The sequence below is a fragment of the Psammomys obesus genome, unplaced genomic scaffold (genome assembly GCF_907164565.1).
Source record: "Psammomys obesus unplaced genomic scaffold, mPsaObe1.curated_primary_1811, whole genome shotgun sequence".
Taxonomy (NCBI): Eukaryota; Metazoa; Chordata; class Mammalia; order Rodentia; family Muridae; genus Psammomys; species Psammomys obesus.
In genome coordinates, this window is record NW_026590405.1 from 104,628 (window position 1) to 129,347 (window position 24,720).

Sequence of the window (24,720 nt, forward strand, 5' to 3'; positions counted from 1 at the left end):
TTTTTTTTTTTTTTTGTCACTGATTATCTTGTTTTCTCCATCTATGATGACTGAGAGTTTTGCTCAGTTTAGTAGCATGGGTTGACATCTGTGTTCCCTTAGGGTCTGCATGATATATGCCCAGGCCCTTCTGGCTTCCATAGTCTCTGTTGAGAAGTCAGGTGTGATATGATGGGTTTGCCATTATATGTTACTTGGCGGTTTTCTCTTGCAGCTTTTAGTATTGTTTCTTTGTTCTGTATACTTACTGTTTTGATTATTATGTGGCCAGAGGATTTTCTTTTCTGGTCTAATTTATTAGGTTGTCTTGTATGCTTATTGGCCTCTCTTTTAAATTGGAAGAATTTTCTTCTATGATTTTGTTGAAAATATTTTCTGGGCCTTGGAGAGAGGAATCTTCTTTTCCCTCTATTCCTATTCTTAGGTTTTGTCTTTTCATGTTTTGTATCAGGAATTTTTTAGATTTAACATTTTCTTTGACAGATACATCGATTTCTTCCATTGTTTCTTCCACACTTAAGATACTTTCTATCATCTCTTGTAGTCTGTTGGTTATGCTTAATTCTGTAGTTCCTGTTTTCTTCCCTAAGTTCTTCCTCTCCATGATTTCCTCTGTGTTTTCTTTACTGTTTCTATCTTCAGATCTTGAACCATTGTGTTGATTTCCTTCACATGTCTAACTGTATTTTCCTTCACCTGTTTGCTTGAGCATTCCTCTGTTTCTTTTATTTCTTTCAGTGATTTAATTATTTCCTCTCTGAAGGCCACAAACTGTTTGGCTGCATATTCCTGTATTCCTTTACAGATGGCCATAGTGTGTTTCACTTTCTCTTCCTCTATTTCTTTATGCATTTTATTTGTGTTCTCCATTATCCTCTTCATAAACGTTTTTATAAGATCATCTTCTTGAATGTCACTTATGTTAGGGTGTCCAGGAATACTTGCCTCTGGATTACTGGGTTCTGGAGATGCCATATTGCTTTGGTTTTTGTTGGTTTTGCTTTTATGCTGGTCTCTACCCATCTGGCTGTCTCGGATGTTGACTGTTAGTTTCTGGTGCCTGCTGGAATCCTGGGGTGGGGAGAATCCCCTTGGCAGGAAGGTAGTTTTTCCTGAAGGAAGCCTCCTCAGCTTTTTGGGTATGGTCACCGAATGGCAGTGCTTCTCAGGAATTGCCACAGCTCACCTCAGGCGTATGGACCTGTGTGGTAATTGTGGTTGTTGGTAGACTGGGGGGCTCTTCTCTCCCCAGGAGAAATCCTGGAGACAGCTGCCCTACCACTGGGTTTCTTGCTCTGAATTTAGTGAGCTGCTGCTGCTGCTCGTACATTGTGTGTGTTGGGCACAGCCCTCTTGAAGAACCAGAGAGCCCCACGGTTTGGTTAGTATAGCTAGGGAGACAGTCTGTGCCTTGGAGCACTGTCTGGTGGCTGATCCCATGGATCTCAGGCTTCTGTAGGTCTTAGGTTGGAGCTCTGTGCCTCAGTACCCAAGTTGTAATCAGTGGCACATGAGTGGCGAGTGAGCACGGCACTCATGTATGCAGCAGGAAGCTAGAGCCTGGAGCCTTTGGGAACCCAGAAACTTTTCTGGAATTGAGTGTCCTGAGGTAAGACCTGATGTTTCCCCCACCATAGGGTTTCCTCCCAACAGGGAGACCCAGTCTGTGGTGTTTTGGGGTCCACAGTTCAATCTGGGATGGTGAGTAGAGCACACAGGTGCAGGGGAGAGGCTCTGTGATGGTGACTGTGTGCCTGCAGGAACCCAGGAACTTCTCCTGAGAACTTTTCAGGATGCGGAGGGCAGGTTCAGCTGAGTGCCTTGAGGTCAGACCTGATGTTTCCCTCACTGTGGGGCTTCCTCCCAACAGGGAAACCCAGTCTCTGGTGCCTTGGGGCCCACAGTTCTGTGTGGAACCATGAGTCAGGTGCACAGGCAGGTCCCGGGGCTGGTGGCTGAGTGCCTGATGGAGCTAGGACCTTTTCCAGGAATGTCTGGGTGACCTCATGTTTGTCCCAATTTCTTCCTTCTCCATGGGGTTTTCTCTCAACTGGAAATCCCAGTTACTGATCTTATGGGACCCACAATTCAGTCTGGGATGGTGATCAGAGCACAAAGGCATGTGGCTCTTGGCTGGCAACTGAGTACCTTCTGGGACCCGGATACTCTTCCAGGCTTTAGCTGGGTGACCGGAGAATGAACTTGATTCCTTCCCACAGTGTGGGGGTTCCTCTCACCTGGGAAACAAAATTGCTGGTGTTTTAGGACCCAGAGTTCAGTCTATTGGTTGCTGTGCAGTCACTGCTGTCCTGATCATCAGACACAGTGTCCTCTCAGGGCTGCTATCTTTGATTCCTCCATCTTCTATTTTTAAAACCTTATTGTGACATGTCAGTTTCCCCAACCCCCAGTTTTTATTTATTTTTTGTCTGTTTATTGGATTCTTACCATGCAGTTTTCTATTTTAGATAAGCAGATTTAACGATACTTTACCATAGAGTCCCCTCACACTTCTAAGTGGTTGTGACGTTTGCTCACAGCCATTTGTAGGGCAGCAACAGTGATTTCCATTTCCTATCTTTGGTGATGATTTATTGATGCTTCTTCCTGTTACAGATGATTCTGAGCAATCCAGTGGATGTCTTAAGAGAGCATGTAGCCTATTCTGTGGTTTGCAAAATAAAGGACCTAAGCTAACCAAAGAAGAGAAAGAAGCTTTGAGGAAAAAATTCTCAGACACATCTGAGAAGCCCTTTTGGAGAAATGTAGTGAATATCAATGCCATCATCCTGTTGGCTGTGGCTGTCTTTGTCCATGCCTATTTTGCCTGAACCCCGAGGGAAGAACTGAGTTTTCTTCTATAAAGTTTGTCGTATAACAAGTAGATGACCAATTGGGAATGTTGTGCAATTAGATATATATATATATATATATTGATATATATCTATATCTATATATCAATATATTGATATCTATCTATCTATCTATCTATATATATATATATATATGATTTCTTGTTTTTATCGTGCCTTTGTGTTAGTTCTTTTTTCCAGATGGAACTAAAAATGTACGTATTTAAGATATACACCGTGCCCATTTGATATTATAATAAAAAATAAAACCCTGAAATTATAATCATGATCAAATTAATATATCTGTCATCTGATTTGGTCATCTTTTGTGTACCAATGGTGACAATATTTAAGATGTGCATCACTTAGGAAACTTCAGTTTACAATAGCATTTTTTTAGTATAGTCACTATAATTTGCATAACTTCCCAGACTTCTTTTTGTATCCAAAATTCTATGCCCTTTAATCAACATCTATTTCAAACTTTATAACTATGAAAACAAAGCACTTACTGGATATAATGTGAAGTCTTAATGAGTTAATATCCCATGGTTGCAAAGCAAGCATGCCTTCTTCTATGCATAGCTTTCAGAACAATTTCTTCTTAGCAACTGTTTCTGTAGGGCAAGCTTCCGTCAGCACCCATATTAAAAATATTTGTAATGTGTATGTATATTCTACCTCCCTGAAAAGGGAATATAAATGTAATACAAATGAATTAAAAAGGTTATGTGACTCATTTATATTCACAAAACCTGTTATTGGGCAGAGTTTGGTAAACAATCCACATTTTCCAATTCCACATACCTTTATGCAAAACCTCATGGTTCATTTTTAGTGTGGGTTTCAATATTTAACTCTAATGGAAAAATGGATGTGGCCACATATATTACAGTTTGGTAAAAACAAAAACAGAAGAGTCTGTAGCTGGGCATGGTGGCACACACCTTTGATCACAGTACTCAAGGAGGTAGAGGCAAGCCAATCACTGTGAGTTCAAGGCCAACCTGGTCTACAGATCAAGTCCAGGACAGCCAAGACTGTTACGCAGAGAAACTGTTTGGAAAAACAAACAAACAAAAACTGCCAAGAACAATGGGTCAATGAGATGGTTCAGTAGATAAAAGCTTAATGGTCCAAGAGGCCCACCCACCCACAGAGCAGGTTTGATGAGCAAGTATGTGGTGGAGAGAAGGGAAAGAAACAGGAGCTGAATGGTGTATGTACTATGAAAAGGAAGATGAGGAACAGCAGATGGGAGTAGCCTGAGCTGCAACCTGAGGCCATGGTGATGTCCTGAAGCAGCAAGGGTCTCTTCAATGTCCAGGACCCATGTTACCACCAAAGGCCACACAGATGTCCCTATTCTTGGCTGGGAACCATGTTGATGTTTGAGAGCTGAGCAGATCTGACCCCACCCATCCTGTGCTGTAGAACACAGGCGAGCTGGTGGGTTGAACAATTCAGCTACCACCCAGGCCTGATCCAGGCCTCAACTCTACTCCATCTATGAAGTGCTAGAGCACGTGAAGGGGACAGTCCTGCGGACCCAAAGGATCTCCATGACACAGGGCAACAACAGAGTATCTGTGTGGGGTGCCAGTGAGGATCCAGTATTGATGGTGTAGCAGAGGCCAGAGGCCTCAACCAGACCACTGACTCAGTGCAATGAACATTTGCAAGTAAAGCTGTTTGGACAAAAGGGTAAACTGTGTGACACACCACAGCTTTCACAGAAACATATTTTATTTTTTGGTGGGGGAGGGGGATGTTCAGTTTTCTTTTGGGGGTAGGTTGCAAGGGCAGAGAGTGGATATGGAGGGAGGGGAGATGAGGGGGACTGGAATGCACTGTGTGAAATTCACAAAGAACCAATAAACAGATTTTAAAAAAAGATTAACAGCCCAGAGTCCAATCTCTGGATAGAAAAATCCACCCCAGAAAGTCGCCCTCTGACCTCCACACATGTGGACTGGCACACATTTCCACATCCCAACACAAATCATACACACAATAATAAGTAAAATAAAAAATTTAAAACTCAAGAAGACTACTAGCTCCATTAAACATATCATCTAGAAACTCTAACCAATGAGAGTAAAAACAAACTTAGTGCAGAAAATACAAAACAAAAATTAAGCTAAAATACAGTTAAAAAAAAAAACAATAAAGCAAAGGTTTTCACAAAATGTTTTATTTCCTTAGTTGCTATTTCTTATAAATAACTTTGGCAACATTAACAAAATAATGACTTTTATTTGAAAGAACAAGCAACAAACTTCCGAGTAACAAAATAGTAATCTTGACAGATAAATTTAATACACGTACAAACAAAACAAAGTGACACTGCTTTAAAAATAGAGCTATCAATATAAAACAGAAAGCTTCCGAAAGACTCAGCTCACTATACTTCTTTGTGTAATAGGCACAGAAATGGACTTAAGCTAGCTCACTTCTAAGACAGAACCGAAGTGATTTCTTCCTCAAGTTCTGTGACTAGGAAACTCAGCTAGACAGCAGAGGGAAGAAAGGTGCAACTCGAGGTAAACTGCCTTCAGAGAGAAGGAATAAGCAGGACTTCACAAGCGGGAGTTTCCAGCCCCTCTCGAAATCCTGACGAGCTTAATTTAACAGAGCACATGTGAGGTAGCAAGCCATGCAGGCTTAGGGGAAAGCACTATGACGAGAGAGCAGCTGTGCAGCCTTTGCATCGGGAAGAAGAAACAGGAGTTTACTAGAGGAATGACAAGGCCAACTGATCAGAACAGCGAAGCAGCGAGGAGAGCGGCAGGGAGCATGGCAGCCCAGGGAGACAGGTGGGCAGGAGACAGAGCGCTGGGCCTCCCTTAGCAGTAAACAGCGGCCTGCGCTCCTCAGGAGCATGATTTACTGAAACAGCAACTACAGCAACGGTGATGGCAACACTAAGCACAGGTCTAAGGTGGCTTATTTTTACCACAGACAGTACAGAAGTCTGCAGATTCCTTTCAGAAACAGCGCGGTTCTCCACCTGAACAAATGGAACAAAAACTTTCTACAGCCAAAGGAAAGGTACAAGATGAAAAGTTAGTGTGCCTTGTCCCAAAAAGACACTCACTGAAGAGGCCAATCAAAATCATAAAGATGCAGATCAGAGTCAATCAATGAATCAAGCACAGAGTAAATACATACAACTTCTTACCTTACAACCTCTTACTCCCTCTGCCTTAACAGAGATGCCAAGGCCTAGAGAGGACTTCTTCCCATTTTGGGGGGAAATCTAGAAGACTTCACTAGACTGAGAAAGGAAAAACGGAATAGGAAAATCTAAGGAAACTGTCCCCATTGATCCTTTCTTTTGCTGTAAGGGGACAGGTCTTGGTGTGTATTCTGGAACTCACTGAAGAGGCCAGGGCTGACCCTGAACTCCAGATCCACCTGGCCCCAGCCTCCCAAGAGCTGTTATTACCAGTGTGTGCTACCACAACCAGCAAGATAAGGTACCTTTAAAGAAAAGAACAGGAAACTCAAGAGATTTTCCCAGACAGTGACTATAACCAGCATGCGTCCAGACTCCTTCCTTGAGGGATGGACAGAAGCCACTGGTCCTCTGGGCTGGAGATGGAGGAGCAGAACAGTAGGTGGCACTGGGCCCGACTCAAGGAGACAGCCCTGGAAATTTACAGAAATGGCCAATGCTACTGAAGCTGCTGAAGACCAGTCTCCAGGGGGTGTCTACAGTTCTATGAAGGGCTGTTCCTCCATAGGACAGTGGCCGACTAAGTAGTACAACATATTACATGGGAGAAGACAAGTCTTCATTTAGGGCATGCCATGCACACTGAAGTGCTTCAAGTAAGACCCAAGCAGTATTAGTGTGGTCAACTGGAAATTACACATACAACAAAGGGAACACTGTTCTAGAATCACTTAAATACGAAGAAAGATACAAATTGTGACTAGGGATCTAGTTAAGTGGCAGAGCCCTTACCTGGTACATGTAAGGCCCTGGGCTTAATCCCTAGCACCAAGGGGGAAAAAGCACCATGGCACCAAACCGCAAGCTTCACATATTCAATTACCACAAAACACACGTACTGAAAATGTACTGAAAACACTACATAGAGGGCTTAAATTCTAGTCGCCCTGGGTTGGTTTTTGTGCTATGTCCAGTATTATTGGGCAAGTTCCTATTACAGCTTGAAAGTAGAACTAAGTTCAGCCCAAGCCACTCACCCATGCCACACCACTTGAGAAAATGTCTCTCAGAACAGGGGGAAAAGTCTCTCTCCTTCCTATAGCAACCACTGCTACTGGAATCAATACACTTCAAGCTAAAAATGCCAATGCTTCTTTCCCCAGGAAAGGACAACTTGCTTTAGTGCTGTGGCCCATAAGAATATGGCCAGTTCATTCTTCAAACACAGCTAGCCAAGATGGGACAAAGAGTGAATGGATCCAACTACCCTAGGAATCAAGCAACAGAAGTCGGTGGACAAGAGTTCCCACCTTACTAATTACTGTTGCTGCTTCAGCGCTGAGGACACACAGCTGTGCTCTTAATGTCTGTAGAGGTCTTTCACAAAACGCCGGCACTTTACAGGGATGGCTTGGCCTCCTTGGATACTCTCATGGCCAGGGTTCCTTCTTTGGCTTCAAGGCTGGAATCAGTGTGTGCCTGTCCACTTACCCATGTTATACCCCTTATGAAGATGTCTCTCAAAACAGAAAGAAAAAAAGTCTCTCTCCTTCCCGTAGCGAACATTAACTGCCTATAGATCTTCAGGGAGAGGCGGGGCCTTGTTAGCCCCATCAAACTCCAAACTCTGATGTGGAAGAGCTCTCGATCTTAGACATTACATGAAATACTAATAATTAAGTTTAATCTGTTTCCACTCACGTGGATACAGATACACACACCTTCCTTGTGTTAAGCCAAACACTTAACAAGAAAAGCAGATGGATATGAAGTAATGCTCACAGTTCATTCAAATGTGCTGTCGACTGGGGAATGGGGTGGTAGAGCACTTGCTTACTGTGAGGCTTAGATGCAGCCCCAGCACTAAAGGAGAACAAAACAAACCCTCACAACATGAAAACAAAACAAGAACTCCCCTTATCACCAAACTGAAGAAAAACCGATTATTCATCAGCTCATCATCTTTTGCACTAACGAATAACAATGTATGGTGTGTACTCTTGTCTCTTCGAAGGGCTCTGGGTTCCGGCCTAGGACCAATGGGATGGTTTTGAAGGTCTGCCTTGAGATCTGAGGGAAGCTGGTTCTCAGTCAGTTGTGCTCACAACAACTGATGCAGCCTTCACAGACTCTGACTGGACAGGCTCCAGGGACACCTGAATCACGACCTCCGTCTCGGGAGGCAACCCTTCCAGCTGCTTAGGCTTCTTAAACATCTGGTGACACTGGGTCTTGTGCTCCATCTTCTCCTTGAAGGTTAAGAACCGCAGCCGACACTTGGAGCACGGGTGACCAGTCTTTTGCCAGTGGCCCCTGTAATGACTTAGGTATGGCATCCCAGTTTTGAAAACTTTAAGACAAAATGAACAGAGTAAGTTCTTAGTATTTACATGGCACTTCCTGAAGTGTGTCTCCACATCCTCGAAGACAGACGATCTGTACTTACAAACCTGACACACATAGGGCATCTCCCCGGGCTTATGAGTGTCCTTCATGTGCTGTAGAAGAACTTGATCAGTCTCAAATGACAACTCACAGATCCTGCAGACCCTGGAAGGGTCTGGAGCCGTGTGGACACAGGCCACGTGACACTCCAGCTGCAAGGGGGAGGTGAACTGCCGGTGGCAGTGCTGGCAGGCGGTGTGGCTCCCCCAGCCACCACTCCCCTGCCCCTCTAGTTCCAAATGATGTTTGGTGTGGCTCATAAATTTAATATTTTTTAGAGAGTTCAAGCAGCTGGGGCATTTAAAGGATGTGTGAGTCTTCTTCTGGTCTGGCTGCCCATCTCCTTGATACTGTCCATAATAGAAGTCACTAAGTAAGAGGGTCAGACTTCCTTTCTTGGGGTCAAAGGCCTCTTGACTTGCTAGACTTGGAGAGTCTGCTTCCACCAATCCATTTTCCTGGTGAGGCTGAGAACGGACAGAGTCTTCTGAGAGATGGGCTCCATTCACAAAATGGTTTGATGAGTTGGGAACATCAAAGGTGGTTTTCTTCTGCTGAGGATTTGAGGTATGGTGCACAGTACCTGAAGGGGACAAAGCTGAAGAAGGTGCTACAATTTCAACATTCCGTCCAGGGCTTACGACATTTCCTTTAGAAGTAGAATGGCACGGCGATACGTACAAACTTTCATTCAGCTCTCCTCCTGAAAGTGCTGCCCTCGCTGGGCTACGCTTCGAACCTGAGAGTGTAGCCAAAGGCGAACTACACTTTGAAGAGCTACTAGGCACAACTTGCGGCGAATCGCTTTTATAATCAGGTTCGGACAAAGGCTCAATAATAATAGGACTATCTGTTGATCTTGATTCAGCTGGAGACGCCGGCAGGACAACCACCGTCTCTGATATGGGTGCGGCAGGACTTGAGGGCCGCAATCTTTGAGTAGTGTATTTTCTTAACCCATCATGCTTTCTTTTTAACCATGAACCTGGGGTGACTCTGTTCAGAATGTTTGATTTGGCTGGTTTTGAATTTGAAGTCATTCCTACAAATATCAGTTCAGCATCTTCATTTACATGCTCTGCTCCTACAAAGATGAGCTCCGCATCTTCATCGTGGGCTTGACTGGGTGCTTGTAAACTCCGTTGTGGTTCTGGATCTTGTTCTGCATTGCAGAACATGAACGGTTGCTCCATTTCTGCTGTGGTTCCTGGCAGGTGTGGCCACAATTACAGCGCTTCCTCTATACACTCTGCCACCTGAGTGCAAACACAGCACACATCAGTGAGCGCAGAAAAGGACTTCTCACCAAAGACTCTGAGGTGGTTACACACATCATGGACACTCACCCAGTGCCGCCACCATCCTACCCCAACCTTCCAGGCCCAGACCTGGGCAGATGGCACATCCATGGTCTCTCCTAGTGTGACCCGGGACTATCACACAGCACCACCTAGCCAAGCAGCCCTCCAGACCCTGGGCAGAAGCCGCATCAGAAAGCTCCTGTAGATGGATCCTCCCACCCCCAGTTGCCTCCTCTCACAGTCCCCAGTCCCCAGACTCAGGCCCAGCTAAGAGCCAAATAATCCTTCTGTGTTAGTGAGTCTGAGCAGGTCCAGGTGTGGCTCCATCTCCAAGCTATCTCACCAAGGCCCACTGTGTGCTCTTCACCTCAGTCTGACCACGTCCCTGAACCTGACTGCCCTCCAGGCCCAGGCCCAGCCCCAGCCAGGAGCCACTCTAGAGGACGTTCTTGGCCTTCACCCAAGCAATCTCACCCTACTCTTCAGACCTCTGCACATTAGTTACCACTGAACTGGAGCTAGCCCAGTCTCTCCAGTCCATAATCAACACTCAGTAGCTCAATGACTAACCTGCTCATTCCTGTCTTGAAATCAACCAGGCTCAGACAACAGCAAAAACAAACAAACAAACAAACAAAAACAAAACAAACTTCTATTCAACATCAGACAATCTAGAAAACAAACAGTATGGAAGACCAAGACGGTACGTGTCACTTGAAGACCACCAGTCCTAGAGAAATGCCGAGACTAAATACAGAACTTAAAAGAACAATTATAAGCAATCAAAGAATTCGATGAATCCAAAGAGGCTACAGGCAAACACCTCAAGAAACGTAAAGAGGGCAGAGTAAGGAAAGGATAGAGAGAACTTATCCTCCAGGAGGAGGCTTCCAGGTCAGTTCTGGCTCAATTTCTCCAAGTCCTCTTCACAAGTGCATGGTGGCATTCTACTTTGCTCTGTGGCTGAGACAGACATCATGAGGACAGCCAGCTTAGAAAAAGCAGGGGTTCATGTTATTGATTATTAATATTTATTATGATTTATCTTTTAGTTAATCAGCGGTTATTCCTAAACCAGCTGTATACCCAAATCACCACACAGAGACTAGGATTTATTTAATTAACCTAGAGCACAATGCTGGGCAATGATTACTCCATCCTAAACCTCAAGCCCGCATCATTTCCTACCATTTAGATTTTACCCAACATAAACTGAAGAAAAAAAGGATTTTCAACACATGGTGCTGGGAAAACTGGATGTCCATAAGCATAAAATAAAATTAGACCGATATCTAAACCCTTCATAAAAACTAACACCAGTGGACTCCAAATGCAAAAGATCTAACTGTGAAACACTGAAACCACGACAAGAAAACAGGCAGTACCCTGCAGGAAAACACCTCTCAGTAGGACTCATTTTCCCAAGAATGAAGCCAACAACTGACAAGTGGGACTTCAAACTAAAGAGCTTTTGCACTGATAAAGAAACCATTAAGAAGAGGAAGCCCACACAATGATCTATGCCAGCTATTCATCTGACAGAAGATTCATTTCTAGAACATACGCAGAACTCAAGGAAACATCAAGTCCAAAAAAAAAAAATAAAATAAAATAAAATAAAAATAAAAAGTAAAAGTAAAAATGCCATTCAAGAAAAGGACTTCAGACCTGAACAGAGAATTTTCAAGAAAATAAAAATGGCTAAGAATGAGAAACTAAAAGTCTCCCAACCAAAAAAAAGTCCAGGCCTAGATGGATTCAGCACAGAATTCTTCCAGACTTTCAAAGAATTAACACTAGTATTACTCAAACACCCATGAAGCCTCACCAGTATGGATCCCTCACCAACTCAACATGCTCTCAACCAGGACAACACCAACAGTATGCTAATGTGGAAGAGGAAAAGCTCCTGAGTCCTTAACCCTACCCCAGGAAGAACACCAACTGGTCAGACCTGAAAACATACACAAGCAACATTACACAGACTTAGCAGGTCGGATTTATGTAAGAGAGCAGGGGAGGTACGTGGGAGGACTTGGAGGGAGGAAAGGAGGAAACCACACAATTATACTGTAATTTCAAAAAAAAAAAAAAAACCTTTAAAACACTGCACAAAAGTTAAAGGTGAACACTGCTCCCTACTGTTGTTTCCTGATGTATCAAGCTGACCCTAAGGTACTATTAATAACGCCTTAGAATTCTTGGGGTCGAAATAAAAGAGCCAGAAATCAGGCTTGTACAATCAGGCTGAAACCAAAGCACTTGGGAATGTTGTCCAACCAGGAGTTCAAGGTCACTCTCAGCTACATGAACTACCCGGGGTTATTCAAGACCCTTCCTCAACAAATGGGGTGCGGACTTCTCCAACTTAACATTTTACTGCAGTAGCTGGATCTCAGGCTGTATGCATCAACTCATCTGTGCCTCCTACTGATAAAAGAAAACAGAGAAGTACCTTCACAGAGCAGCCATACTGTTTCCTCTCTCTTTCCAAGATTTCAGGTGAAGGGTTTAACCACCACTTGAGGAAGCAACTTGGAAGGTTCCTGAATTACAGCAATACTTGGCCTGAATTGATCAGAGCCATTCAGAAAAGAAATTCCAAACAGAAGTTTGTTTGGTTTTTTTGTTTTATTTTGGTTTTTTGTTGTTTTTTTGTTTGTTTGTTTGTTTTGCTTTTGGAGACAGGGTTTCTCTGTGTAACCTTGGCTGTCTGAACTTACTCTGTAGAGCAGACTGGCCTCGAACTCGCAGAAATCTGCGGTAAACAGAAAGAGAGAGAGAGAGAGAAAAGCCCTAAGATTTCGTTACACTATTCATGTTTTTTTACTTCGCTCCCTACCAGTTATTTACCGACTTCTTTTGTTTCCTTTGCTTTGATGCAAAACCTGTTTGCTCCTCCTGTCTCCACGGACAGGAACTGGGTGTGAGGCCATCACATCCGGTGTGTGAAGTCCTGGAAAGAGTCAGGGGGCGAGCACTCCCCCAACTAGGTTATTCCCTCAACTCTGAGGGCTATTCCCACCGTCTGACGTGCTCCCATCCAACATACCTCGGCCAACAAAACCACAAAACTCACCCGAGCGCTGCTCGAACCAGAACCAGCCAGCGAGGAGACTGTCTCAGGAGCCCGGAGAGCTGCACCGGTGATCAAGGAAGCACACAGTCGCCCAAACACACCAACACGACGTTGCTGTGCGGGAAAGAGGCAAATAAACGGCTTTTAAAATGCTTTAAAGGCCTCCAAGGGCCTGCGGACCTCCCAGCTTACACACGGGCTCGCGGCGCGTTTACCGAGCTGGTTCCCGAGTCTCGCCGGGTGCCGGGCGCCCTCCTCCCCAGGGGCAGGGATCGCAGGCCGGCGCCACCGAGCGCCGCCAGGGGCCTCCTCCGCGAAGGGGACGGCATCGCGGGGAGCAGGCCCGGGCCAGGACGGGGCCCGCGCTTGCCCGCGCCCACGGCTCTCCCCGCCCGGCCGCCCGCGCCCACGGCCCTCCCCGCCCGGCCGCCCGCGCAGAGGTCCCCGGCGCCAGCCTCTGCCCTCACCTCCCGCCGCTGCCCGCGACTCCCCGGACTCCGCGGCCCGCGAGGCGCTGCGCGGGAAGCCCCGCACCACGGCCTCCCGGGCCCCGCCGCCCCAACGGCAAAGCCCCGGCCGCCACGCGCCGGCCCACGGCCACCTGTGATTGGCTGCCGAGGCGGACGCGGTCAGCTGCTCGGCCCCGGGCGCAGCGCCGATCCGATTGGTCGCCAGGCCCCGCTCTGGCTCCCCTAGCGGCTGCGGCGGGCGCAGGGGCCAAGCGGAGATGGACAGGGCGGCGGGTGATGCACCCCTGAGGTCTGGGCCCTCAAGGTTTGGAGACCAGCCCGGGCCTTTCTTTCCTCGCCGCTCTCAGGGGGCTGAGGCAGGAGGATTGCGCCTTAGACGCGGCTGCCCAGTGAGAGCCTGTCCTAAAATAGAAAGGGGGGTGGGAGGATGGATGAAGACATCAAGACTGTAGCTCCGCTCGCCAGGGCCAGAGCTGGGGCTCTGCGGGAAATAGTTTGCCCACCTGCTGCACAGCTCCTCAGCTGGTGCCTTCTGCTCAGACTCGCCAGCCGGCTCGCACACTTAGAGTGACCAAGCTGCCCACCTTGAAAGGCATCCCCCTAGAGCTGCCTCGGGGACCAATCCGCCCACTGTTTTTATCCAACTGGAAGCAAACTCAGAACAGACGTCCCAGCTTTTTTGGTTTTAGTTCTGTTTTGTTTTTGTTTTAAACTGACCTGGGGAAAAAAAAAATCAAAAGATGAATGTCTTTTTGTAGCATGCAAAAATTATATGAAATTCACATTTCATTATTCAGTTTTGGAACATAACTTGTTCATTCTTTTACTTCTTGCCTAGGTTTGTTTTCTTACTGCAACAGAAAAATTTATTGATTACCAGAGACCTTTTTACTGTCTGGCCCTTTAAAAGGTTGGGCCGGATGTGGCTCAGTAGGTAAAAGCACTTTGCCCTAGGACCTGAGTTCTATCCCTAGATCTTACTGCAGAAACAGAAACCAGCTCTGAAAACTTGTCCTCTGCCAGGTGTGCTGGTGTGCTCCTTTAATCCCATCACTCAGGAGGCTACACCAGGTAGATCTCTGGGTTCAAGGGCAGCCTGCTCTTCATAGAGAGCTCCAGGCCAGCCAAGGCTACACAATCAGACACCATTTCAAAAAAATGTGGGTTTTGTTGTTGTCATTTTTGGGTTTGTTTGTTTGTTTGTTTATTTTGAGACAGGGTTTCTCTGAGTAACAAGCCCTGGATGTCCTGGTCCATGCTGGCCTCAAATTCACAGAAATCTGCCTCTGCCTCCCAAGTCGGGGGGGGGGGGGACAGTTGGGGGGAGTCACAGGTGTGCACCAACACACCCATTGGTGTGAAAAAAAAAATTAGATGTAAGTATATAGTAAGATAAACTTTCTTCTGATGACTACCTTCTAAAATATGTCCCATAGTTTTAGGTATTTTGTGTCTTCATTTTCATTCAATTCTAGGATGATCTTGTGACCTGCCTAAGGAGAAAATACTCAGAACCTGCAGCCCCTCTGCCACACCCTTGTCAGGTATGGAGGCCCAACATATGTTGCTGAACCCATCCACACCTGCTCAGGGCCCTTACTCCTCCACTCCCACGCATGGGTCTAGACTCCCACCACCAACTCCACCCACTACACAGATTCCCCCTATGACCACTTTGTGTCTGGGCAGACACACAAATCAGGATGCTGGCCCCATTCATTTGCATACCTCCAGGGCTGCCCCTGCCCAGGTAGGGGCACCAGGTCTACACCAACACCTCCACCCTCTGCAGTGACCTGCCTGAGGAACACATGTCTCACATATGTACTCCCTGTCCACAGTGCCTCTTCTTGGGATTGGACCAATGTTTTACACATTATGAAAGACCACTGATGCCAGGCCAAGCTACTATACCCAGCAAAACTATCCACTATCACTGAAAGAGAAAGTAAAACATTTTGTGATTAAAAAAAAAATAGATTTATGACTGCTAGGCAGATCTATAGAGGATACTGGTTTGAAGAGAAGATCAAATACACCCCAAAAGGTGAAGGAACAAATTTCAAAACACTGGATCAAAAGGGTTCTAATGGAACATTCTAAAAGCAAAAAAGAAAGTAGTTAATATATATTATTCAGTAATAAGTCAATATTAATGCTTCCAAATCCATAAAACTGAGACATAAACTATCATATTGAAGCAGAAAACAGCATCCATATTTTTTATGTTTCCAAGAAACACAATTAAGGCCAAATGGTAGACACCACCATAGGGTAAAATGTCAGAAAAATGTAGTTCAAGCAAATACAGCTAAGAAACAAAGAGAGATAGCTATTCTCATCTACAAGAAAATAGAGTTCAACCCAAAACTTGTCAAAAGAAATAAAGAGAGCCACTTTATACACATTAAGTATCCAACAATAGGATATTGCAATTTTAAATATATATATATATATATATATATATATATATATATATATATATATGCATGCCAAAACAAAGTTTTGGCAGTTTTCCCAGTTTCATAAAACACTATTAGATTTTAAACAACAGATTGACCCCAACACAGTGATAATTTTAATATGTGACTGTCTAGGAGATGGGTCAACTGGAAAAAAAAATAAAATAAAGAAATTCTGTAGTTAAATGACATCACAAATCAAAAGGACCTAATGTAGCAATACAATATTCTATCAAACACTAAGGAATTCACAATTTTCCTAACATGATGGACCTTTCTCCAAAATAGACTATATATTATGACACAAAATAGTGTCAACAAATTTAGAAAAATTGAAATCACATCTTGCATTTGATCTGACATCTATATGTTAATGATGGATATCAACTCAACAAGAAATAGCAAAAAGCACACAAATCTATTAAAGGTGACCCATTCTGCGGGCTAGTTGAATAGGGTCCACCTGAAAGAGGGAGTGGAAATGGGGGGACAGAGACGTGAAGAAAGGAGACAAGACAGATTCCTGATCAAGTCTCAGTTTACTGAATGTGCAAGCAACACTTATAAAGCAAAGGGTACAAGCAAATTTTTTTTCACAATAGCAACACATCTGTGCCACCTGGCAAGGCATCCAAGAATTCACTCAAAGTTACACAAAGTTTGCTGTCTGGTTCCCAGGGTTGCAGGGAGCTCGCTATCTACTTCTCAGGCTCAGAGCACCCCGCCTGCAGAGACCGCCAAGGACAGTCTCTGAGAAATGGAATGATGGATAAGACCTGCATCTGCCAAGGCCAGGAGGCAGAATTCCAATTACCAGACTCCTTCATAAAGGGAAACAACATACTACTAAACCAAAATTGGATGAAAGAAAAAAAAAATCAAGAAAACTTTTTCAATCCTAGAATTGAATGAAAATGAAAACACAAAATACCTAAAACTATGGGACATATTTTAGAAGGTAGTCATCAGAAGAAAGTTTATATTACTATATACTTACATCTAAAATTTTTAGGGATCTCAATAACTTAATGATGTACCTGATGGCTTTAGAAAAACAAGAATAATCAACAACCCCCTACCAAATAGACAGGAATATATAATAAAAATCAGGACTGAAATTAATGAAATGGAAACAAAAACAATTATACAAAAAAAATCAGTGAAATAAAGAATTGGGTCTTTGAAATATTTAACAAGATTCACAAACTTCAACAAAGTTAATCAAAAGGAAAGAAAGCTGAAATCCAAATTAATAAAATTGGGGTGAAAAGAGATAGTGTGGTTCTCCTCCTGGTTGGGGGTTGCCTCCCTACATCCAGTGAAGTCAGGAGGGGCAGGGGACAAGAAGTGTGTGTGCCTGGAATGGCCAGTGAGAATCATACAGGGATCACATCCTGGGAACAGCTGATGGCTAGTTCAACTTTAATTCCAGAGAACAAAGACTATATACCCCTTGGGGAGTGATCGGGGTGGGGGTGGGGCTCCAAGAATAGGTGTACATAATCAGTTGAAAGTAGGCACTTCAAGGATGCTTGATTTGCATTATACAGCACGCTCCTATGATAAGAGTAGAATGTCAGTGCTTAATTTATAGGTGCAGGGAGGGAAGAGCCAGCAGGGAGCTGTGTCAGAGGCCATATATAATAAAGTGTGGCTAGGGGAATCTGTATCTAAAGGTACTCTCCAGATGAAGTCAGGCAGAGAGCAGGGGAGAGAGTTCTGCCTTTAGCACTGAGCTCATAATGGCTATCCAGTCCAAGAAAGAACTACAATCTCAACCAGCAGATTACCTCCAATGGGATACTTTAAACAGATACTGAAGAATTCAGAGAATCAGATCTTGAAGTATATACTTTGATATACATTATCCCACCAAAGTGGAAAATATAAAAGAAATGGATGAGCTAGACATATACAACTGAGAGACCAAATAATTAAAATTAGTTTTTTGCGTTATTGTATTAAAGTTTAAAGCACAAGCCTGAAAAAAGGCCAGATACTTCGAGACATGTCCAGCCACAGCTGGGGAGGAACCAGCCTTACTGCATTCTTTTCCTGCCTGCTAGAGATATAGTTGCTAGAAAACTAGCCTAGATCACCCCTCTTCCCTAGTGACAGCCAAACAAAGGAAGCCAGACCATTAATGGTTTTGGCAGCTTCCCACAGCCAATCAGTTTAAAATGCAATATCCCCTTTTGTGTTTCAACCAATAGACGCTTGCCAGGCTGGAATTCCCCTGCTTTGGGTGCACTGGAAGGGACTGGGATCTATAAATCACCCTCCTACCCTGAGCTCAGGGCTCTACTCTCAAAAGCTGTATCGGTGAGGGTGTGGGCCCTAGCTCGAGCATGTAATAAAAAGACCCTACTGCATTTACATTGGAATTGGCTCCTTGGTGGTATTTGGGGTCCAAGAGATTCGGCATAACACAACCTAACAAAGTTAAATCAGGATGAAATAAATAATTTAAATAGATCTGTAATATCCAGTGAGTTAAAAACTGTAATTAGTAACCTCCCAACTAAAAAATAAGGCTCAGGGCCAGGTGGATATACTGTAGATATCAGAATTATTGCCAATACTCCTGAAGTTATTTTTGCATAATAGAAAACAAAGGGTATTCTCCAATTTCCCTTTAGAAATCTAATATTCCCATAATACCAAAAGAAGAAAAGACCCAACAAATAAGGAAAATTATAGACCAGTATCTATCATCAACGTCAACATAAGAAATCTCAATGAATTACTACTTGTAAACAGACACCTTAAAAAGATTATCCACTATAATCAGGTCAACTTCACTTCAGAGAGGCACACATTAATTAATACACATGACCCACCACACGAGTAGACTAAGGTACAAAACCACATGTTCATCTCCATAGAGCATGCAAAGGTCTTTGACAAAAATCCAACCTTCATTCCTAATAAAATCCCTGGAGGAAATAGGGCTAGTAGGGACATATCTCATCATAATAGAGGCAATATATAGGGATTCCACAGCAAAAAAAAAAAAAAAAAAAAAAAAAAAAAAAAAAAAAAAAAAAAACAAAAAAAAAAAAAAAAAAAAAAAAAAAAAAAAAAAAAAAAAAAAAAATCCCCAGCAAAGGAAAGCTCAAAGCGTTTACACAAAAATAAGAAACAAGACATGAATGTCTGTTTTTTTTGCATACTTATTCAACATAGTACTTGCAGTCTTGGCTAAAGCAAAAATACAAGTGAAGGAAATAAAGAGACTACAGATAAGAAAGGTAGAAATGAAAGTATGTTTATTTGTGTACAATGATTTTATAGATAAAATACCATAAATATTTCTTTCACTAGAAAACTACAGTTGATAAAAACTACATTCATAAAACTTGCAGGATACAAATTTAAAGCACACAATAGTCTTTTTTATAAACACAGCAAAAAAAGAAATAAAGGAAGCAATAACATTCCAGATACCCTTAATATATTGTCTTAGAGGAAATCTAAGTAAGAAAATGAAAGACTCATACAAAAAAAAAAAATTTTAAATACTAAAAAAGGAAATTGTAGAAAATACCAGAAAATGGAAAGACCTCCAATGTTCATGAATAGGTAAAATGAATATTGTGAAAATAGTGAGCTATCCTTCCAAAAGCAATCCTCAGATTCTTCACAATCTCCATCAAAATTCCAGCACAGGTCTTCAAAGAAATTGAGAAAATAATCTTAAACTTCATAGGGAAACACAAAACAAACCATGATAGCCAAAATAATCCTGAACAGCAACAACAGCAAAGACTGCTAGAGGTATAACTGTCCAAGATTTTAAGTTACACTACAGAGCTAAAACAGACTCATTGTTCAATAAAATAGAATTGAAGATACACATGTAAGCCCACATTCCTACAGCCACCTAATTTTATTTTTTTGACAGAAGCAAACCATACAACAATGGAGAAGAGTTAGCATCTTCAAAACTTATGTTGGTCAAATTGGATACTTATACAAATAGATTATTTTAATCATCTGAACAAAACAACTTCAAATGGATACAGGACCTCCACACATCACCTCATACCCTGAATCTAATAGAGGAGAAAGCAGGAAATTCACTTGAACTCATTAGCACAGGAAAAGACTTTCTGAACATGAATTTTTTTAACTCATTAAGACCATCAATTAATAAATGGGACCTCTTGAGTCTCCACTTCTGCCTCTCTTCATTGTGCCCACATTCTTCTGTTTCTCTTTCTCTTCCATTTCTACACCACTTGCTTTCTCCTCTCAGAGGCTCCTGGAATATTAGGCTACTAATTGTTCAAATGTTCATAGATCAGAACACTGAACATGGACATCGCCTTGGTCCTCTCTGCCACCTACTGACACACATGTGACACGGCAGCCACACCTGCAAAGCTTCGAAAAACAGGCAGGAATCCAACCTTTCGACAGAACTATCTTCCCCCAAGTTAATGTTTTTGCTTAATATTCAGATCTACCATGCTACTTGTCATCCTACATGTCATGAGTTTGATGGTCCCACTAGTATAGATAGTCCTAAGTGGGCAGTTAACTGTCCCGATTCCTAGGATCAAGTTCTAGCTACTCTGGGCCTCTGATCATTGATCTTCTACCATCCATCTTCTATACGAGAGACGATGGGCAGGAGATGGTATTTTTGTTAAAAACAAAGAGTCAGATTAATATACAGGAGCATGTGAGAATGGCTAAGCATGATAGACAAGAAAAGTTAGGCAGGCTCCCTTGCTGATAACAAGGATTTAGGATTTCTTGTATTTGGGGCAGGATGCAGTGAAGTTAGGTGAACTAGAGAGGCACAAGATTTGTTTCCCAGTGGTAGTAATGACTACAGTGGGAATAGTTGAATCATTAGTGTTTGGGACATTATGCTAAGACTTGTCATTGTTTGTTGTTACAATGTGTGTTGTTGTAAGATTATAGCAGTTTCTGAAGTTTAAATGGGACACTTGTCCCTCTGTCCCCTGACAAGTTCTTGCGGTCCTATTCCTTCCACTACTGCTTTTTGCCCAGGTGAACGTGCTATCTAGTAAACTGTTCACTTGTTGGAAAGCACTTAAGACACTGGGATTTAAAAATTAAGGCATCTCCCACGGACCGCACCCACTTCAAACAGGTTTTTACCTTTTAACCGTATTTTTAAAAATTCATTTTAGTTGTTGAAATACTCATTTTAAAAAATGCAGGCATAGCATTTCTTGCCATGACATGCAACCTTCCTAGATATGTAATATTTTTATTCTAATATATGCAAATTGACTCAGTTTCTCTCAAGCTAGGAAAAGAGCAAAAAGATGAGTCTGCTTTATTTATCATACAAACAATCACTGATAGGTAGAGATAGTCCAGTGTTTCTTCCTAACTGATTAATGCATTGCAAACTAGTAAGCAATTACTGCAATTTGATTTAATTTTTTGAGTGGGAAGTTAATGTTATAAATAAAAATGTAGTGGCTAATTATTGAAAAAGAAGTTTCTTTCTTGACATTTTACAACCAGATAAACTTTCAGCATGGTGTGTGTTCATGTGAGGTCAAGCAGCTTGACTTTGCTTGGAAAAACAACGAAAGAGCAGAAGATTAACTTCAGGAATGGTGGAGTCCTACCCAATGCTTTTGTTTCATCTTTGAATCACTGTGTTTGAATCACAGGGTATTTGGCATTGTTCATAATCTGCTGACCTCTGCAAAGCACCCAGTCGTAGCTTTGTATGATGGTCTTCATTTGCTGTGAAGGGAAGCTTCTTTGATGAGGGGTGGTTAGCTACTCTTTTTTTGTGACAATAAAAGTAAGATTGAGAATATAGTAAGGAATTATGTTGGTCTAGCAAAGAGATGATAATACACTTTTTCCTAAGGTCTAATTACCTCACTGTCACTAGGAGGCTAGCTAGGTTTGTAATACTAGACATGATTTTCTTCCTGTTTGTAGGCCTTAAGTCCAATTAGCTATCAACTTGAGAATGGAGGGAGGGCATACGAAGTGTTCAAGGGAGGTTAGCTGGGGCTGGAGGGAGGAAAAGGAGGAAAAAAACAATACCTCTATTAAAAATATCTCTATAAAAATATTTCTAAGCAAAGAATTCAGTGCACAATAACTGTCAGATGTGTCAAAATGTTTGCATTTTTTTCTTTTAAATAAACATGTTATATTATTGATATATCAAAAACAATCCTTATGGTGACATGTTAATGCCACCATTCTAATTTTTACTTCTTTTTACTTTGCTTATTGGATTCATACCATGGAAGATTTTCTATTTTAAATAATTAAGTTCAACCACATTTCCCCCTAAAGTCCCATGATCCTTGGAAGTGGTCGTGGCATTGCACACAGCCATTGTACGGCACCAACAGTGATTTCTGTTTCCTGTCTTTGGTGAAAATCCATTCATGCTTTTCTTGTTTTAGATGATTCTGAGTAGTCCCATGGATGTCTCAAGACAGTATGTAGCCTGTTCTGTGGTTTGCAGAATACAGGGCCCAAGATGAACAAAGAGGAGGAAGAAGCCCTGAGGGGAAAATTTACTGACACATCTGAGAAGCCCTTGTGGGGAAGCGTAGTGAGTATCAATGCCATCATCCTCCTGGCTATGGCTATTTTGGCCATGCCTATCTTGCCTGAAGTCTGAATGAAGCAAAGAAATGTGTTGAGTTTCCTTTTATAAAAGTTTGCTCTGTGATGAAGGTGAATAACCAACTAGAAATGTTACATAATTAGATTACTATTAAAAAAAATTTTTTTTTTGTTTTTAGCAAGCCTTTGTGTCAATTAGGTAAAATTCTTTTCCCCCTATTTACATATAACTTAAAATAAAATTTGTATATATTTAAGGTATGCAAAATAATAATTTGAAATATGGACACACTTTGAAATGATTGCCATGATCAGACTAATTAATATATCCATTACTCTGTTTGGTCATTTATATGTTTGTGGTGACAACAGTTAAGATCTCATCTGACTGAAGGATCCCTACACCAATGTAGCCAATAGACAGCTCAGTCTTCATGTGAGTCTTGTACTAAGAGGAGTAGGGGCTGTCTCTGTCACGGGCTCTGTTGCCTGTTTTTCAATTGCCAGGCCACAGGGGAAGAAGATGCGTTCAGTCCTGATGTGACTTGAGAGACAATGTTTGCAGTGGTTTGAATGAGATGGGCTCTCACTGGCTCATGTATTTGAGTGCTTAGTCACCAGGAAGTGAAGGATTAGAAGGATTAGGAAGCCTAGCCTTTTTGGAGTATGTGTTGCCTTGAAAAAAATGTGTCACTGGGGGGGGATGGGCTTTGAGGTTTCAAAAGCCCATACCAGGCCCGCTGCCTGCTGATCAGGATGTAACCCCCTCAGCTACTGCTCAAGCATCATGCCTGTCTGTGTGTCACGGTGGTCATGCACTAATCCTTTAAAACTGTAAGCAATCCCCCATTAAATGGTTTGATTTTTAAGAGCTGCCTTGGTCCTGTGCCTCTCCATAGCAATAGAATAGTAACAAAGATAGTAGTGATTGGATATTTTGTTAAAGAACAGTGAATTAGTGTCATGTGGCTGCATACGCAAGCTTGCCTTCTCCTATGCACCTGATTCAAGACAATTTCTCCTCACCAATTTGTTTCTGGGGAGCAAGCTTTCTTGTGCACTGCATCCTTACTTATGAGAGACCAAAGAATTAAAAAACAGAAGCCTGAACGAAGACTAGCCATGTGGAGACATATCCAGCAGCCTGCAGGGGAAAAACAGCCTTACTGCATTCTTTCCTGCCCGCTAGAGATAAAATTGCTAGGAAACTGGCCCCTCTGCCCTAGGACAGCAAAACAAGGGAAGCCAGACCATTAATTGTTTGGGGGGCCTTCCTATAGCCAATCAACTCAAAACACAACATCTTTTGTGTTTTGACCAATAGACACTTGCCAGGCAGGAATCTCCATGCTTTGGGCATGCTGGGAGGAACCAAACCTAACCTAAATCACCCACCTAACACACAAAAGCACAGGGCTTTTTGCTCTCAACTGCTCTGGTGGTGAGGGTATGAGCCTGAGCTAGTTTGTAATATAAAGATCTTCATGGTGGTCTTTTGGGGTCTCGAAAATCAGGTACAACACATACAAACATTTCTAATATGTTTACCTTTGTGTTTATACCACCCTAAGAAAAAGAATCTGTATATGATAATATTGAACTAAAAATCTTGATTGTGTAAGAGAAATCTCTACCCTCATGTATACAACCCCCCACCTAGGAAGGTTGTGTAGCTTATTCATATTCACACAATCTGATAGTGGGTAGAAACTTGTTCACAAGTCAACATCTCCAAGTTTCCACAAAGGTGCCTTTATACAAAACCTCATAGTCACCCTTAATTACACAGGATCTAGTATTTAATTCTAACACAGGCAAATAGACTGGATTATTTATATTATGCTCTGGTAAAGAAAGTCTGTGAAATTATCATGCAACTGGCCTGTACTAGGACTTGATATTTTTCTTTGGGAAAGAAAGAGAGAAAAAAACATTTTTTCATCTTTTCATGCCAATGATTTTCTCCCTGACTGACATCTATTGAGTAATACTATAGCACACTTAATGTGAAACCATAAATAAATAAAGAGATTAAATAAATAAATAACTTTTTTCCACGAGCTCATTACTAGGGTGCTGACTCAGGGTCATCCTAGCTCTTCCTGGTAGCCCCTTTCAGGCTTTTGTTCTATCCTATATTTATACTTTTGTGACTCCATAGAACCTTTCTCTTCCAGGGACCCAGAGCTGACATACCAAGCTGGGCTCAGGTAGGGGACTTGTATCCTCCCTCATGTCCTCCAGTTTGGTCTTTTTAACCTTGCCCTTGGTGCTGTTGCGCCCTGCCCACAGGATACCGGTACATTTCCAGTCCAACTCCATCTTCTTGGGACTCAGCCTTTTGTTGT

General features: G+C 42.6%; 2 protein-coding genes and 1 non-coding gene across 3 annotated transcripts in view; 1 reads left to right on the forward strand and 2 right to left on the reverse strand.

Moving 5' to 3' along the window:
• Positions 1–24,720, forward strand: part of LOC129676586 (solute carrier family 5 member 4A-like) — a 139,042-nt gene that overhangs the window by 54,177 nt on the left and 60,145 nt on the right. The gene's annotated exons all lie outside the window — the stretch shown is intronic.
• On the reverse strand, positions 5,055–13,438 carry LOC129676587 (zinc finger protein 280B-like). Its single transcript, XM_055606997.1, has 3 exons — positions 13,323–13,438; positions 12,856–12,969; positions 5,055–9,731 (listed from the first exon to the last, which is right to left on the reverse strand). The coding sequence occupies exon 3, from the start codon at positions 9,666–9,668 to the stop codon at positions 8,118–8,120; it is 1,551 nt and encodes a 516-aa protein (XP_055462972.1). The 5' UTR covers positions 9,669–9,731; positions 12,856–12,969; positions 13,323–13,438; the 3' UTR covers positions 5,055–8,117.
• On the reverse strand, positions 20,056–20,187 carry LOC129676748 (small nucleolar RNA SNORA17). The gene has a single exon (XR_008720116.1). It is a non-coding gene; the product is annotated as a small nucleolar RNA SNORA17 (small nucleolar RNA).

Coding starts and splice junctions, on each gene's coding strand:
- LOC129676587 (XM_055606997.1), bottom strand. CDS start 9,668: ATGGAGCAACCGTTCATGTTCTGCAATGCAGAACAAGATCCAGAACCA.